Source organism: Coturnix japonica, chromosome 1 (assembly GCF_054131305.1).
Source record: "Coturnix japonica strain WE chromosome 1, WE-NBRP24, whole genome shotgun sequence".
NCBI classification, from domain to species: Eukaryota; Metazoa; Chordata; class Aves; order Galliformes; family Phasianidae; genus Coturnix; species Coturnix japonica.
Genome location: NC_140663.1, coordinates 57,928,119 through 57,946,261, shown reverse-complemented (window position 1 = coordinate 57,946,261; position 18,143 = coordinate 57,928,119). Strand labels below are relative to the sequence as shown.

Genomic DNA, 18,143 nt, shown 5'->3' with positions numbered 1-18,143 from the left:
TCTTTGCTTTCTCTCTTGCCCTAGCTGGGAGCTATAAAAGCAAGTCCTTCCTACTACTGCTCTGTGACCAGCCAGAAGCAAGCAGCAGGCTGTTCCCTGGGGAGATGGGTCCCCATCAGGGTTAGAGGTGCTGAGTGGTACTGAGGGACACAGTTTGGTGGGCATGGCGGTGATGGGTTGATGGTGGGACTAGGTGATCTCAGTGGTCTCCTCTAACATTAATGAGTCTATTCTATTCTATGATTGCCACACATCCCTGGATCTGCTATAGAGGGGGAGTGGGGTGTGCTGTTGATCAAGGCCAACATCCTCACCTGTGCTAGGAAAACAGCCCTTTCATCCTCCTTTATCCTCCATCTGCTTTTGGATGAGTCCAACCTCAGAATCTTCTTAGAAATGTTCTACAAGAACAGGACACATCTTAGAAATGCCAAAGTGGCCCCACTCATCGCCATCTGTACTCACAAAGAGAACATTCTCTGCTAATGCAAGTTGTTTTATCCAGCCACGGAGACAGCTCTCCCTGCTCAAGATGTTTTGTCAGTGCAGAGGAAACCTTCCCCTGCTCCTGTTACACTGCATGTTTGTTGGATGGTGAGCCCCATCTGACGGAGGTTCCTGACCTAACCCCACTTTAACCATCTGGAGCTGAATCCTTCCAGGACTGACTGCAATTAAATGCCTCTTTCCATATTGCCTCATATATTGTGCTGCGTTCCCCCTTAATCTCACTGAAACGTTGCTGATTTATCACCCCAGGCCTCCAGCTCCCCTAAGGCTCTATCACAGTGCCTGGCTTTCTTCTTTCTCTTCCTGCCTTGAGGGAATTCAAAAGAAAATTTAAAACTTAAAAAAGAAGAAAGAAGGAAATCTTTCACATTGGGATTATCCTCACACTCATGATTGCTATTCACCTTTGATGTAGCTGTCTGACTGATGGTTAATCCTCAGCATTTGGTGCTAACTGTCCCATTGCAGTACCTGGGGCACGCACAGCCCAGACTCTGCATCGAATATACCTCAGGACTGGGGGGGACTCTCCTTTTGGCCTCTGTTCAGCTGTTGCTCATTTATTAAAATAGAAGCCAAACGCACAGTTAGGCTGGAGGGAACACATTTCCTCGTTAAACTTTTCTGGCTTTCATCCAGAGTTTCTCAAGCTATGGAGATTTGCACTTTACTGCACAAAGTTTCAGATTAATTGCTCACCATTCCCTGTGCCTCTGATGGAGGGGAGGAGCATGAGAAGGGTTTCTCTGACCAGAAACACTACCTCATCCCCGTGAAACAATACAGGAATGTACATCCTTGGTCTCTGACCGTCCATCCCAGATAACAGGGAGCAAGGAGTGGGAAAGAATTTGTCAAGGGTGGTGGTTACCAGAGGGGACAGGATAACAGCAGGAAGCAGCTCAGGCAGAGTTTTAACCCCAGGTCTGGAAGGAGTCCTCCAGGCTGTGAACACATAGGTCCTGCTTTGTGGCTGCAGTGAAGCAGAAATGTGTTATTACATCTCATGGTTTAGGGAATGAACATCTGGCACCAGGCTCCCTGAGCATTCACCAACCATAGCCCGCTAAAGCAGATGCTGAAGTGCAAAAGCACACCAGAAGCACGTGCTGAAGGGCCATTTAGATCATGACTGCGAGGAAATGCTGTTCCCTGGAAAACCTTATCCCAATAACTGCATCTACAGATCTTGGTAAGGGGTGGCTATGTGTCACTGTGTCATGATAGGAATGAGTGTGTTGCCTGTGCCAACTTTCCCCCATCCTGAGGGATGGAACCAAAAACCCAACTTGTGTGTCTTTCCAGGTAACACATAGGACACCTCCCATTTTCACTCATTTTTAGTGAGAATCAGATTCTAGGAAGAAGCATGTAAATAAAAGCAGATCAACACACTCACTGGGAAGGTTAAGTCAACATCGGACCATGTTTACTTAGTTTTAATGTAAGTACAGTCACAGAAGTGTCAGCTGGAACAGATCTCTGGACACCGCTGGTCTTGTGCCCCATGAGGAGCAGGGCTGTTACCAGTGCTAACTCACATCAGCCATGGATTTCTCTAGCTTGGTTTTAAAAACACCCAAGGATGAGGAGTCCCTGACTGTTCTGGGCACAGTGCTGCACCACCTGCCTGGAACAATCCTCTCCCAGTGTCCACATTGAAGTTCCCAAGCCACCCATCATCCACAGCCACATCATCTGCCACTACAGGCACCTGCAGCAGCTCAGGCTTCATGTATTCCTGCACAGATATACTTGTACTTATCTTCAGTGTTGCTTCTTGCCATCCCTTGTCAAACCAGCCCCAGAGACTCCTTCACGTTTCCCTGAAATCCTTGGACTCAGCAGAACTGTGTGCTGAGTTGTCTGAAGCACAGAGGGCTACAGCATAGAGAAAGGTGCCAAGTGGATGTTCCCCAGCATGAAGGCTCCAGCACAGATAACCCATCCATGGTGCTCCCTTGCCCATATCCCCCAAGCTTTACATCCAAACAAGTTTCTGCCTCAGAAACCCTTTTCTTAGGGCACGCTATTCAATTTTGTTGTAATTTAGGTTTTCCCTCCTCTCTCCATCCTGGACTAGGAACCTCTCCATGATCTCTGCTCGTCAGCCTGATTGCATCATCCACAGCAGGTTGGCAGCATGGTTGCATCATCCACAGCAGGTTGGCAACCTGACTGCATCATCCACAGCAGTCTGTCTGCATGATTGCATCATCCACTGCAGGTAACATTAGCAAGAATAGAAGGAGAAACAAACAGCACTTCACACAGCACACAGGCCCAGTAGTTAAGAGCACTTGCAGCCAGCAGAGGTTACAGACCCCAGTCAGGATGAATACTAACCTGCATCACTGAAGGAACTACAATTGTAATTATCCGTGTTGAAGTTGAGCTCACTACATCTCCTGCTTCAGGAGCGGATCTGAGCACAGCAGGAACCTCAGGAGGTTTTTACTTTTCCCAGAGGTGTCCTGCATGAGGGAGAGTGTTGCAAAACACCGGGTCTCTGCAGGAATTCCATCCCAATGCAGCTGCTCAAATGTAATTGTGAAAAATATTAGCAATTGAATTGTGAAGGCACTGCAAAACAGCTTAGTACAAAGAAAATAAACTAGCATGCTGTGCTTGATGTAAGCACACAACAGTCTCCACATGTCACTGGAACCAGCATGATCTGCACCAGCTGAGCGCTGCTTCTGGAGACAGAAAAACACTTCCAAAGGGAGCAGCCGTGCAGCCATGGCCAAGCTCTCACTCCCTGTCACAGCGCTGGTGACATGCACAGATGAGCTTCACAGACACGAGGCCTCCAGCTACAGACTGGGACTCTGCGCTTAAAACATCCCTCTGCTTAGCTGTGAAATGCCGTCTTGCACAGGCCCATGGGCAGGCACAGACATGGTGGTCCCCAGTCTCTGCTGTCTCCTAAAAGCCCTGAGCCAGCACCCACAGTCTTAGTGCATTACCTTCCCAAGAGGAGAGCTTGTGCTGCTTTGGGTTTTGTAGTCATAGAATCATTAAGATTGGAAAAGACTACTAAGATCATCCAGTCCAACCATCAGCGCATCCCCACCATGCCCACTGACCATGTCCCTCAGTGCCACATCCATGTGGTTCTTGAACATCTTCAAGGATGTTGACTCCACCACCTCCCTGGGCAGCCTGTGCCAGTGAGAAGAAATATTTCCTAGTATCCAACCCAAATCTCCCCGGTACAAAATGAGGCCATTCCCTCTTGTCCTATCACTGTTACCTGGGAGAAGAGGCCGACCCCCACCTCGCCACAACTGCCTTTCAGGTTGTAGATAGCAATAAGGCCTCCACTGAGCTCCTCTCCTCCAAACAAAACAACTCCAGTTCCCTCAGCCACTCCCCACCAGACTTGTACTCCTAACCCCTCACAGCTCCATTCCCCTTCTCTCAACATGCTGAAGGTCCTCAGTGTATTTCTTGTAGTGAGGGGCCCAATACTAAACACAGCAGAGGAACAATCATCAACCTCCTAGCAACACTATTTCTGATACAAGCCAGGATTCTCTTGGCCTTCCTGGCCAGCTGATCACACTGCTGGCTCACGTTCAGCTGGCTGTCAACTAACATGCCCAGATCATTCTCCTTCATGCAACTTGCCAGCCATTCTGCCACCTTGGTCTCATAGAACTTCATCCCACTAGGCTCAGACCAGCTATCCAGGCTGTGCAGATCCCACTCTAGAGCCTTCCTTTCCCAAGGCAGATCAACATTTCCTCCCAGCTTGGTGTCATCTGCAAACTTACTGAGGGTGCACTCAGTACCCTCATCCAGGTCATCAATAAAGATACTGAACAGGACAGGACCCAGTACCAACCCCTGGTGAACACCACATATTGCCAGCTGGATTTAAAACTCCATTCACCACCACCGTTCTCTGGATAAGGCCCTCCAGCCAGCTTCACACCCAACAAGAGTGTACCTGTCCAAGCCATGAGGTGCCAGCTTCACAGAGCACCATGGAAGGGAAGGAGGTGTTCAGCCTTGTGGCAGCATTTGCACCTGCCATGCACTGGTAGGGTCTCTCTTCTCCTCCAGCTGTGGTGGGCAAATACATCTCTGAGCACAATGCCATGGAAGTGCCTCATTCTGGCAGCAAGGAGGGGAAAAAGTGAGAGCGTTAGCTCTGGAAAGGGAAATGAGGGGGACACAGGCAGAGAGCAGTGAGAGATTAAACCATCAGACTGAAAAGGAATGGTAATTCCCCAGAGAAGAATATAAGTGGGGGAGGGGTGGAAAAGGAACAGATTGCAGCTCCTTAATGAGGCAGACAGCGTCTCCCTTGCGATCTGCCCAACATCTAGTTGGGTTTTCTGACAGAAAAAAAGAGCCCATGCTACCCAGAAATCACTGCAGGAATGGGCAGAGCTCTCCCAGGGATGGATGGAGAAGGGCAAAAGGCAGCAAGCTGCAGCTCCTCACACCCAGCCCCCAGTTCCCTGTATTTCAATAGGCAAATAACAGCTGGAGGTCAATAGCTGTGGCCTCTTTCCTAGAACTGCAGCAGCCAGAGCCAGCAGCCAGGCTACTAAGTGGGAGATCTGGGGGTGCAGTCAGCTCCTTTCATTGCCTGCAGCACAGCATTATTTGTGGCACAGAGCAACAGCACGTCTCCTCTGGGCTGTGGTCTGGGGGATAATAGTCCATTACAGATGGGGTGGGACCAAAACCAACAGCATGCTGGGCTCCTTGGCAGAAGTTCTCAGGAGCAAATGGGCAGTGGGTTAAGCACAACCTAGCATAGACCCCACAGTATGTCCAAACAGGAGAAGCCAGAAAGAACCAAGAAAGCTCCTTAGGAGATGAGATGTGCTGTAGGCTCACACAGTAGGCACAGGAGGTCATCTTGTGGTGCTTTAGTGTTGCTCAGAACACCAGGTGAGGCCCAGTCTTTCTTCTGGCAAGATAAGAGTCCAGCCCCTGCCACATGGACTTCTGCACCCCAGTGTTTGCAAAAGGCTTGACTATACTTACATTCTTCTTGGTGGAGCAGCTATTTAGGTGTTATCATCAGTTATCATCCTACTGTCATATTCTCTTCTCCCACAGAGGCTTCCATCATACGTTGGACTGATGTTCCTTTGGCCCTTTATTTCAGGATACTCGCTTACAGAGGGAGATGTGTTTCTGGTTGCTGCTGAAGTTGCCTGTTTTGTTAAGGAAAATTTGCCTACCAATCTGCTTGGGCAGGATATTTATGAATACAATAACAAAAAAGCAAACACCACTTAAAATGGACCTCAGGTCACCAGTGACCTTTCCTTGTAGAGGAGGTGCTCCAGCCCTCTGATCATCTTCATGGCCTTCCTCTGGACCCACTCCAACAGTTCTATGTCCTTCTTGTGTCTGGGGCTCCAGAACTGGACCCACTACTCCAAGTGAGATCTCATGAGATTGGAGCAGAGGGGCAGAATCACCTCCCTCAACCTACTCCACTCACTTCTCTCCTTGGATGTAGAACAATCTGTCTGTGTTTTGTTGAGATCCATCTTTCTTCTTCCCCCTTCACTCTTCTCCAGCCTCTTCATTTCAGTGCAAGACAGGTTGCAAGTAGCAGGAAACCATCACAAACCAAAGCCACAGACCAAGAACGGGTTGCTATTTTCACTTCCCTTCTCTCTCCTCAAAACTTCCCCCAGAAATATTAGTCAAAACATTCTGGTTTCACAAACAGCAAAACAAGCAATGCCCCGTTGAAATAAAACTAGAATGACTCTTTGGAATTGTTTTTCCTCTAACAAGCATCAAAACCCAACATCTTTTTGAGCAGGATGTGTGCGTGAGGCATCAGCATCCCATGCACACCTCCTGGCTTTGTGGGAATTGCCAGTGAACCCATGGAGCAGCTGAGATTGGCTTCTTCCTACTGTGAGGGCCTCCCTTTGGCTGCATGCAACCCTCCACTTCAGCCCACGTACCGTGGGGTACCACAGCATCACCATCTCCCACCCATACAGCCCTGACAGCGGAGGAAGTGTTGGCCCCCGAAGCGGCAGCCGTGCTGAGTGCGGCCCTTTGTTTTCACCGGATACGTTCAGGGCAGCACAGAAAAAGCAGTCACATCTGGGACCCTCTCAAGGGGCTGCTGGCTAAAGTCCAGAGGCTCGGTAGAAGAAGCGGCAGATTGTGGGTTTTGATGCCTTGGGCAGGATGTCTGCTTCCACAACGGCTGGGGAAGGAAGGAATAGAAGAGGAGATGGTCTGATAAGAGCACAGCTGTGATAAAAGGACTCTGTCTGTTCAGTATTTCATTTATTTGAGCAAGAAGAAAGGTGTCCACAGTCTCTGCAATACAGATGTTACGGTCTCATGCTTCAGCGCAATGGGAACCGCTCAGCCTGGAGGCGATGCTGAAGGCCAGCACAGAAATAGGGGCAGAGCAGAACAGAGGTGACAGACAGGGGGTCCTTCTCAATTCACCCCACAGTCATGATGACAGTTGTTCAAATCATTTCCTCGGCCTTTTCAGGTCTCCATCCCACTTTGTCCCAGGCAGCCTCTCATCCGCAACGAAACTCCGGACCTTTTACTTAGAAATTTGTTTTGCTGAGGGAATGAATTCACTCTCCGGCCGAGATCGCGTTCGGTACGAAGGGAAGGCTGAGATTTCAGAAGCGGCGTTTGACGCCGTCGCATTCCCTGCCCAGAAGAGATGCAGCGCAACGGAGCGCCGTGAGCTCCGCCTGGCGGTCACTGCTGCCCGCAGGGAAGGCACCGCTTCTGGGCGCGTTTCTGCTCCTTTCCTCTTACACTGAAGAAGCGTATTTTGAAACGGAAACAGAAAACAAAACAAATATTTTGCGAGCGAAGGAAAGGTTCGCATTCCTTGCCGGCTGCAGATGTGGCCCAGCAGCCACACATCCTTTCTTCTTGCTTTGATTTTCCTATAAAAATCAGGAGTTCCATTTGGATCATAGTGTGCAAACTGCACATTTTTCCTCTTAGCAGAAGTAATGATTTCGACTGGAGCTTCAAAGGAAGAACAGAAACTCTTCCCTATTCATCTTGTGGGTGCCCCATCCCTGGAGGCACCCAGAGTCAGGTTGTTTGGGGCCCTGGGCAGCCTGAGCTGCTGGAGGGCAGCCCTGCAAAAGGGAGGAAGGTAGGACTGGGTGGGCAATGAGGTCCCTTAGAGCCTGAGCCATTCTGTGACTCTGTGGTCTACAATTGTAGACCTCAGGTTTCCAAGACCTGTTTCCCTCGGGTGCCATCAAACAGAGAAGAGCATTACATCTTATTTCAGAGGCACAGCCCGGCCCTGTGTCAGACTGCATTCTTGGGTAGGCAGCATTTGCCTCAGCAGCCAATCCCTGCTTTTGAGTAGGTTAAAAGAAGGGCAAACACTTCAGGGCTGCTCTGAAAGTAATGCCTCCTATTTTATGATGCTGGCTATCAGAGTCAGAGGCAGCTGCTGGTGGTACGGCAGTACACGCTGAACCTTCCAGTACCAATATCCCATTACACTCCATTTTACTGAAGGTACAATGCAGATGTGAAATAAAGCAAAGTGAACACTCCTTAGAAAACCCTTTTCCTGCATTGCAAACTGGAGATGTTTGTTTCTCCTTATGCCAGCGGTGCAAGCTAAAGACCCTCCCCCCCCCTGCTGGAAGCAGCCCCCAGTGGGCAGCGGATGGGGATGGGAGCCTTCCTGTAAGCCAACTGCATTGAGACCGGCCAGCATGCCAACCAGCTGGGACAAGGACGTCTCTTCTGCCTTCCTTAGGGCCCAGCAGTGCTGCAGGCTGCTTCTGCCTCCCGAAGGGCATGCTCCTCTCTGCTACCCGGCCATTTGCTCTGAACCTGGCGTTCCCCCCACACCACAGCACCCCAGAGGCCCTCAATCACATCAGCAAAACAAAGGCCTTCCCCCGAGATGAATTCCTGCATAAGAGATGGCAGCTCCCAGGCAGCAGGGCTGGGCGGCAGCTGAGACAACTGCGGGCACCTCTGAGTTATCAGAAGCCTTCGGAAGGGCTCTAAAAGGAGCGACCTGCAGCACCACCCAAAGAACTGCTCACACTGCAGCGTGTTTACGGACACGTCACCACATCAGCATTAATTCAGATCCTGTCAAATCACTGCACGCAGGTTCACCAGCTGCTAAGAAATCACAAGTGAGACGGAAGCAAATTGTGTAAATCTAAGCAGACTCTTCTCCAGACAAATAAAACCTGAGTGCTTCTTCTAGCAGCAAGTCAACCCTATTTGTGTCTGATTACCTGCAGCCATTTCTATCAATGGGGTATTAAGGGTATTATCTACGTGTATCTCACTCCCTCCTGATACACCAGTTAGATGGATCACTTCCCCCTACAAATTTCACTCACACGGGACCTGTGTGATATCAACATGAAATCTTTCTGCTTTCTGTACAAATTCAACTCTTCAAGTGGAATTCACTTTGAATGCCCTCCTTGGTCAGCAGGCACAGGTCTGTATGAGCCCACAGGCAGTCCACCGATCACCAGGTACTTCAGCAGGTGAGCACTTCAGTCACTGGCTGCTGTAGAAACAAAGGCATGACTGACTTCACCACATCCGTTCTACTATCCACATTTCCATTAACAACCCAAAGTGGAAAAAAAACCAAAGAGGTTGGACTGGTTGTGTTCTCTAATTGGCTTACAGAATAGCTTCAATACTTGAACAGGGGATGTAAAGCCCTCTAGGGAAAGAACTGACCTTCACAAACTGCACCCAGAACTATCTTGGTAGGCACTTCACAAGGGGAGGAGGTACAAAATCACCACAGTTCAACCTCAAATTCAGTAGTATACTGTTAACACACACACACACAACCAACCAACCTTCAGTCTTCAGATACCAAAGAAGGTATCTACTTTGCCTATTCTTTGACTTGCAGTTCTTTTGCTATATTTAGTAGCCTTGAAACCTTTTAATTCACCTGCCCGTTAGGGAAGAACCGTCCAGATGAAGTATTTCTCTACCCTCCCCAAAAAGGGAAACAGAAAACCAGTAACCCTAACTTATAATAGAAATCCACTTCCAAAGGTTATTTAGCATCATTTAAAGCAGCACTTTTGAGGTATTTCAATGTTTTTCATTGCATTATCCCACCTATGATCAATGATACAGAAGTCAAAGCACTGGAGCAGCTGGCAAGAACATAAGGACAAACAGTGAATGTGTTTATATGAGTTCTTATACGCATGTGAATTTTTGTGCCCCACCGATGTCCCCTCAAGCCTCCACCACTGTAAGACCAAAACATAAATCAAGGGTTCTGTCCATGCATGATACTCTAGTTGTTCAGTAGCACAGAGCACTATGAAAAGGGGAAGAAAATGCATTACACTGAGTGCAACGCAGTAATGCTTCCATAACCCCCGGGTAAACTACCCACATGCCAACACTGTGCTGCCATATGAAGTAAGAACAGGGAGTATGAACAGCTGTGAAACACAAAATAATGTGGAGGGAGAAGGTAGCAGAGAAGCAATCCAGGATAAAAGTATGGCAAACTACATGGATGCGGGCAAGGGAAATCTCTTCTTCCAGAAACATCATATCGCTTAAAGGAAGAAATTTGAGAGGGAATCATCAGGAGCACGAGGGAAAACTTAACAAAAAACAAGAGCAAGGAGACCAGGAAAATAGCATTTCTTTTGACATCCTGCTTACAGTTCACATCTATGCCTCTAGATTGCTAGTAGGGACAGATCACAGCACACTTCCACCTCCCTTTTATATTAAGGTCCAAAAAGAATATACACATCTTCACAAAATGCATTTGGTTGCCATATAACACACTTCGATCAAAATGAGATTTGCACTTTGGAAAGCAAAACCAACAGTGTGAGAATATTCCACCTCTATGGAGCAAATACCTCCTTAGAAATGCAACCAATAAAGGGCACAGAGACTGAACCTAGAAAAGCATTTTCTGTTTTGTTTTCTGTATTTACATTGAAGCAAATGAGCAGAAGTCTGAAGAAATTAAACACCTCAGAGTGCTAAAATCAAAACATAAGCAATACAAGTTTTTAATTTCAGTATTTTAAAGTACAGAAAGTGGAAACTATGAATATCAAATACAAATTTAAACAAAGCCACTTATCCTCCCCTAGAAGAATCAATGTGAACTACTTATAGAAACTTACAAATTTAACGCAAAATCAAAACAAAATAAATACTGTACATACACTTTCCCTGCCTGCAGGCAAATAGAGGATGGGAAACACTGTTATGAATTGAAAAGAAACACAAAAAAAAAGCTCTTAAAGCTGCAGCATCCCATTTCCCAGCCAAATACTTAACACAGTAGTGCGTTTCTGTAAAAAGGAAGACACACACACACACACACACCGACCCCTACTGAGCAGACAAGCTAATATTTTCAGAGACAGCAGAAGGAAAGACAGCAATCGGACTATCAGAGTACAAAAAGGAGGGGAAGAGACAAACGGGCCAGCAAAACATTACTACAAAACTAGTAAATATAGGCAGGAAGTAGCCCCCTCCCCGCACCCCCTCCCTTCTTTGTTTTTCCCCCCTCAAATTTCATGTTATTTAGAAAAAGATTCACCAAAGCATTGGCAGCAATAGACATTTCCCAGCAGAAGTGACGATACGTATCAATATAATCTCTTAAAGTGATCCCTTTCATTCCCATTCCCACAGCATGAAACGCATATGGCTTAGTTTATAATAAAAGTACAAAAAGTCTCTTATCCAAAAGGAAATGCATCCTATGAGGAAGGTGCATTTCCTTATCAGTGCTACTTGTATTTCCCATCCGCTGCATGGACTCATCACTCTCATGCTCCCACAGAGTGTTACTAGGGTGGTTTTTGTTGGGGGGTGGTTTTCTTGGAAAAATGGATGTTGCAGCTTTGATTTTCATTGAATCACAAGTAGTAAGGCCCTGGGTTCCATTTATATTTCATCTGTGAAACGGAGTAGCACTGGGCTCACTCTATCCCATCGGTACAAACAGCTTTTAATGGTCTGGAAGTATTACAAGAATGAAATTCTGAAAAGATGCTAGATTTGGGGGTCGTGAGAGGGTGTGGAGGGAGAGCTGGGCACGTGGAGCCTAAATAGAGCAGTAGTTGCAGGTTTGTAGTACTAGGTCATTCCAGCTTCAGCTCTGCTTAGTCTCCACAGTTGCCAGAAAGCAATCGGCAAGATTCATGCCAGCTGCCGACTCTGAAGCCCTGCAAAATTTTCATCATTTTCAACTTTATGGCTTTGAGAATGAAGGTAGCTTATGGCATCCAGTAAAGCCTAGGAAAAGCTGAAGCTTCTAAAGGGTAATGGTGATGACACTGTACTCTTATCTCACCGCTAAAGGTAGCGCAAGCACTTCAACTACCAAATAATAATACTCAGCCCCCACAAAATCCCCCTTGTGATCAGAAAGCAACAGTATTAACTCTCAACATCTAACCCTTTCAAAATTGTATTTAAGAATGGATTCATGAAGAGTATTATAGGTTGCATAGGTAATCTACCTCAGAGGTCATTAAAGGCTACCTTGTAGCCAGGGTTTATTAACAAGTCTAGCAAGAGGAGAAAAGGGAAAGTTGCTGGAAGGGTCATTGCTAACAGTTTCTGGGTGGTCTTTCCATTTTCATGTTTTGGTTTTGTTTTCTCCTAGTTGTAGGAATATGAGAACTTGAGAGAACGGGAAAACCCCTGCAATATGTCATTTCCTATTGTTCTGTCTGCCTATAAAAAGAAAATTAAGTTTTATGTCAAATCCAAATCCCTTTTTGACTTCTCAAAAAAAGGTTCTCCTTCAGAACAAGTTATTATACCAAGCTTAATTCTCTGAGTTATCAGTCAGTGCTACCCACTCCCCACATCTTCTCCATCTCGAGTGAGATAGCAAGGAAAAAACAAACAAACAAACAACAGGGCTTTTTCTCTCCGCTACTACAACACAAAGTTCAGTCCATCTACGAAAAGATTGGTGCGGTAGTGTTTTCATCTAGAACACCATAAAAATACCCCTACGAACACGTACACAAAACAAGTGAGGTCACCACATCCTCTTCATAAGCTACCAGGAGATTTTCTTTTGTTTTGTTTTAAACATGGCTCATTGTGGAAATTAGTTCAAAAATACTACTTCTGAGGTGGAATATCAGAGTTAATTTCTGCTGGAAGCACAGCTATCTGAAGAAAATGGGAATGAACCTCTGCCTGTCGACAGCCTGTGAAGAGACTATTACATAAACTCACAACAGCAACAACAGCGGAGAGCCACTTTGGGACGAAAAAAAAAAAAAAAAAGGTAGAAAGTAGAATAAAGGAAGAACAAAAAGAAATAATATATATGGGTCCAGCCATATCCGTGTTCTAATAGCAAGATGCAAGATAAATAACGTGGGTGGTCAGAAAACAGACTTCGTATAAACCAGTCACATTTACAAGAATGTGTATTCCATATCTCAAAATTCCTTACTCCAGATTCTATTCTGGCATACTTCTATTTCCAATTAGTGTTCTCAGAAATCTGCTTACATGGAGAGATGGCTCATTCTTCGTTCTGGTCCGAATCTGCTTGCCGCCCTAAACTGGAATCTTCTATTCTTAAAAGTCATACAGCTAGCCAGCAGGAAGCAGTTTGGTTCAATACACTAAAGCTAAAACAGATTTTAAGCTTGGCAGGCATTAATTCACCTGCTTAAGCTCAAGCACAAGGAATACTTACAAGGGTATACAACTTTAACTAATATTGACAACATATTTTATTTTTTTTGACTTACTACTTTGGTAAGAACATATTAGAAGATAGTTAAAATACTCTCTTTTGACTATTTCAATCTGGAAAACATAGCACCTGAGAACAGCAAGTAATTATTGTCACTTTCAGCACCATAGAGTACCTCTTGGCATAGCTTCTGCTTTCTTAGCAATCTTCTGTTACCTCCATTCCCAAAAGTTTGCTAAACAAGGTTGATAGCTTGCATTAAATAAAAAAATAATTATTTATTTAAACAAACAAACAAACAAAAAACCTGGAACAGCCTGAATGCAGCCAGTGGTCTTCTCTTTCTGGGGGTGGGTGTGAGAGAGATACCTATTTGTAGTGGAGCTATAATGAGCTAACAAACAACAACAAAAAAGCTTTTTAGTCATTCAGACCCACATTCACACATTCGTACACGCACAACTCCCAAGTCTAATCAACATCATGTAAAAGCAGGGCTGCAAAACACGCTGAAGTTGTCACTTTCAAATCTTCAAGGAAGTCAGGCCATGAAAGCTACCTGATTTATTCGCAATTGCATTATGTTTTGATGTTTCTCAATTCAGAAACAGGATAACATAGTGCTGAGAAGTTTTGACCCTGCAGCAATCAGAAGCACCTGACATCACAACTACTTCCATAATTTTGCAAAGATATTAATCATCTGCTGTAGAGGAAAAATAATCCTGCACAAATATTCTGGAAAGTCCAAGTCAACCTGCTTTTAAATTACAATATGAGAAAACTATTTCAGTATAGAATATGGAGGAAGGAAAAACTGATTATGGAGATTTGTTACATCAACAAATTGGATAGCTATGCTTGAGTATTTGATGCTTAGAAATCACTCAAGATAAACATACAAACAAAATAAAACGAAACAAAAAATCCACAAGACTGTTGTCACTAGCATATTAATGTTTTTGTTTGGCTGGACCCTGCAAAATGCCCTTTTTCCAGAATCAAGTATTCCCCTTTAAGCCTTCATCCCAATACCCCGACAGTTAAATATTTAATTTTATATTACAGAAAAAATACAAATTCTAAATCAAAATTATTTACAGTAATTCAGAATCAGCATTTGCTATCGGCTCTGTATGCAGCCTGAGAGAAATGGTCATTCTGATACCAGTAAGCTACTTCACACACATACGTGCACCAGTTAAGACTTCCAATTGGTTGTCCAGCTTTAAAGGTAACACGGATTTCTCCTACCTTCCTGACTCTTCACTAAACTGCTTTAAAGATAATAGTATTTTAATGCTTCTTTCATGCCACAGTAAGCACTATGCCAAATCTTAAGACTGCAATGCGTCTTACGAGTTATTTCTGAGTAATTGTGAAGAAACACGTATCTTAACTGAGCTCCCACTTCCTCCAAGAAGATGCACGATGCTTCCCTCCCTTGTGCCAGATTTTAAATCACTTCTGCAAACACAACTTTCAGGGAGCTTTTGCAGAAGAAAATCATCATGGATAGATCAAACACCACATCAGGAGGAAAAACATGCACTCCAGCTTGGAGGAAAGGGGTGCAGCTTCAAACAAGTTAGCTACTGGACTGACATAAGAAGAATCTTGTGTCCTTAGAGAGTCTATTCTACTCCATCAAATAAATAAATCTGTATAAAAGAGAGATCAAAAAATAATCAAGCTGGCAGAAAATATGCACCTTGCAAGTCAACAGAAGCCCAGACAATAGCTTATCAAGAGCAGAAAAAAAAATAAGATTCCATAAGCCTTAATTTAAAAATAATTAATAATGCATCTCATTCCTACTTAAGACTATAACCTGAATAACAAGTTTAGGAGTCCAGAATAATCACCATTAATGTGGCTCTCCACTGCACCAGACACACATTATCAAAACAATTAAAAGCTTTCACATTCTGAAATCTAAATTAATAACTCCCAGGAAAAAAAAAAAAAAGTCTTCCAAATAAATAGTTTTTAAAATGAATTTTAAAGTTGTCAAAATCTATCAGAAATAAATTATTGATAAACCACCTTCATCATCTTCCCCTCATGGATTAGGTCAGAAACTACCAGCAACAAATGATATTCAAGCCCTGATGAGAGACTAATTCTCACAGTCCGTGTCTCTCTGAAGATTTCCCCGTTCCCAAATGGTTATTGCTGAGCAGGTGTGGCACAGTGAAAATGCAGCATTGGGTTGTGGGTTGGTTTTTTTTTTTGTTGTTGTTGTTCATCAGGCAGTGTTTTATATGGTACATGCAAGTCTGCTTCAAGCAGAGGAAAAACAGCAGCTCCAGGCTCTGTTGACCTCAATACTGGTCTGTATAGGAAAGACAGTAGTAGAAGTAGCAGCTACATTAAACAAAGAAGCGTGCATGGCCATTGCGGTTCAGCTTCAAGATCTTCCCGAGGCGCTGTTTAGCAGTTGCCATTCCTTTCTTTGGACGTTTGCCTGAAAAATGAAATCAAATACCTTAATTTGGGATTTCAGAACTTTTGCTTATTTATTTATTTTTAATTTTAAGTCATCGTATGAAAAAATGAAATCCAGATTCCAGTGCTGAAAGCAGGCAAAATTTTCACGTGGAAACACTTTTCAGTAAGTGCTCTTCATCCATTTTGGAGCCATCAAACTGGGCATCAGAATTCTAACAGCAGGAGCTGTTTTCCCTAAATCCTTGCTAGCATTATCATAAATAAAGTGATATTATTATTTCCAAATAGTTCTAGCTATGGCAGGGCAGTGAGTGTGATAGGGGAAAACTTACGCTGAGCTCTCTGAATTCAGCTCATACAAATCATACCCTCGAGTAGATTATGCAAAATAAACTAGAAAGCAGTACGGTCATCAGAATTTTCAATTATTTCTCTTTTGGTTGGCATAGTTTTCCAACCTTTCCTTAGATAAACAAACCTGACTCAGGCCACTATTTCAGAGTACTGCTGTGGTTCTATTTGTTCTGTTCCCTGTAATGAACACACAGCAGATACAACTGCAGAGATGGAATGGTAACAATCACAGAACAGCCTGGGTTGGAGGAGACCCTTAAAGCCCCTCTAGTTATACCCCATGTTGAGGACAGGGTTGTCACCCACTAGATCAAGCTGCACAGGGCCTTGAACGTATCCAGCAACAGAGCATTCACAGTTTCTTCAGGCAGCCTGTGTCATTGCCTCACCAACCCTTTGAGTGAAAGCGTTCCCCCCAGTATCTCACCTAAATCTCCCCTCTTTTACTTTAAAGCCATTCTCTTTTGTCCTATCACTATCAGACTGTAAAAAGTTGGTCTCCCTTCTGGTTACAAACTCCAATTAAAGCCAAGCAGCCAGTCCAATCTCTCTTACTTCCTCCTCCACACTCTTTGATGTTTACAGGCTCCTCTACTTTAGGTGTTTATTGTTAGCTTTTTCCCTGCCTTCTTTCCTTGGCAAAAGGGCAACAGAGATAAGTATTACCTTTTGTCGCCTGGTTGCTGATAGGGGGTGGATTTGATGCTGGCCTCTTCGTTGGATGAAGTGGAACAGACAAGGATGTTTCACCATACGGCCTGTCAGGGCTGAGGCTGCCATCGCTCAGCCGGCACTCTCCTTGAATTAGATTGGAGTCTCGCACATACTTGCCATGCTGAAAACTCAAGCCGCTGCTGTGGACTATACTTCTGTTTTCTTGAACCTTATGATTAGCCTCTGATGCACCCTCTTTCTTGATATATTTTTGCATTTTACTTGAATCCTGGTGTGGAAATGAGGAAGAGAAAGAGAAGAAAAAAGTGGAACTTAATAGCTCCTAGATTCAGATTCACTACGGTTTTTCTAATTACACTACTACATCTTTAAAAAAGAGGATGCAGCTGCACCAGTGTTCAAGCACTTTATCACTTCCTCCAGTACAGGTTCCTCTTAAAAATCAGGTATACAATATAATATCAGAGTAAACTTTTTCATATGCACTGAAAGACAATGTTATACACACATTATAAAGAAGACGATGTAGTTAGACTTTATTAAAACCTACACAGCATGCGTTTATTGTGCAGTTATTTAACAGCGCCTATTTTGTAACCTGAATCGTTCCCAGTATTTTTAGCATATGCAACATTAGAAATAGACAAATCTATCAAAAAATCATCAAAAACTTTAGAGAGTAAGAAAATCAGCTTTTCATTTACGTATTCCTTCCTGGATTCCACCTGCACCTGGAATGGTATTCCTACCACCGGTTATTCAAAGGTTTTTATCAGTTTGACTGTATAGATTGTGGGGATGGGTTTTTTTAAGTATATTTCTTCTGATGCTCTAATTGAGAGGAGCAAGCAAACAATACAGTGCTTCCCCAGACAGATGGAATATAAATCCACACTTTTATGTATAATCTATTTTCTTCTTCAAGTTACTGTACTAAGCATCTTAACAGCAGTCACTGTGACAGCAGTTTGAAAGGGAAACAACAAACAAAACAATGGGGGGAGAAAAAAGCGTGACAGAAATACAGTCCTCAGTTACCAGCACCAGAACAGATATCAGGTTTTCAGTATGTAAACACCTACCCATGCAGGTGTTACAACTTCACGCATTTGGTTTTGGTGTTTTGTTGGCTTTTTTTTTTTTTTTTAAATAAAAATGTGTTCAAAACATTTTAAAAGATTAAAAAGATTACCTGAGGGGTAACTCTTGAAGCTTCATTCAGGTGCCTAGCCCACGCTGAAGTCCCCAGGTGTCTTTCCTCTTCCTTCACAGACCTACCTAAAGACAATTTCAACAAGCTCAAACGTTGAAATCAGTAATTAGGAATATAAAACTTGCAATACGTTTGAATAGCTTTAAAAATGAGTTCAGGAAAGAAAAATATAATAGAAAATTTTCCCTAGATATTACATAAAAGTTGTCAGATTTGTTTGGCTCT

General features: G+C 44.2%; 1 protein-coding gene across 3 annotated transcripts in view; it reads right to left on the bottom strand.

The window, feature by feature from the left end:
• Window positions 1-10,446: 10,446 nt before the first annotated feature.
• KDM7A (lysine demethylase 7A) overlaps window positions 10,447-18,143 on the bottom strand; it is a 56,032-nt gene continuing 48,335 nt past the window's right edge. For all 3 annotated transcript variants that reach the window (XM_015867031.2, XM_015867039.2, XM_085521531.1), the window contains 3 exons: window positions 17,898-17,983; window positions 16,697-16,973; window positions 10,447-15,692 (listed from right to left, as the gene is read on the bottom strand). In XM_015867031.2, the coding sequence (XP_015722517.2) occupies window positions 15,598-15,692; window positions 16,697-16,973; window positions 17,898-17,983 (458 nt within the window). In that variant the 3' untranslated portion in view covers window positions 10,447-15,597. The remainder of the gene's footprint in view (window positions 15,693-16,696; window positions 16,974-17,897; window positions 17,984-18,143) is intronic.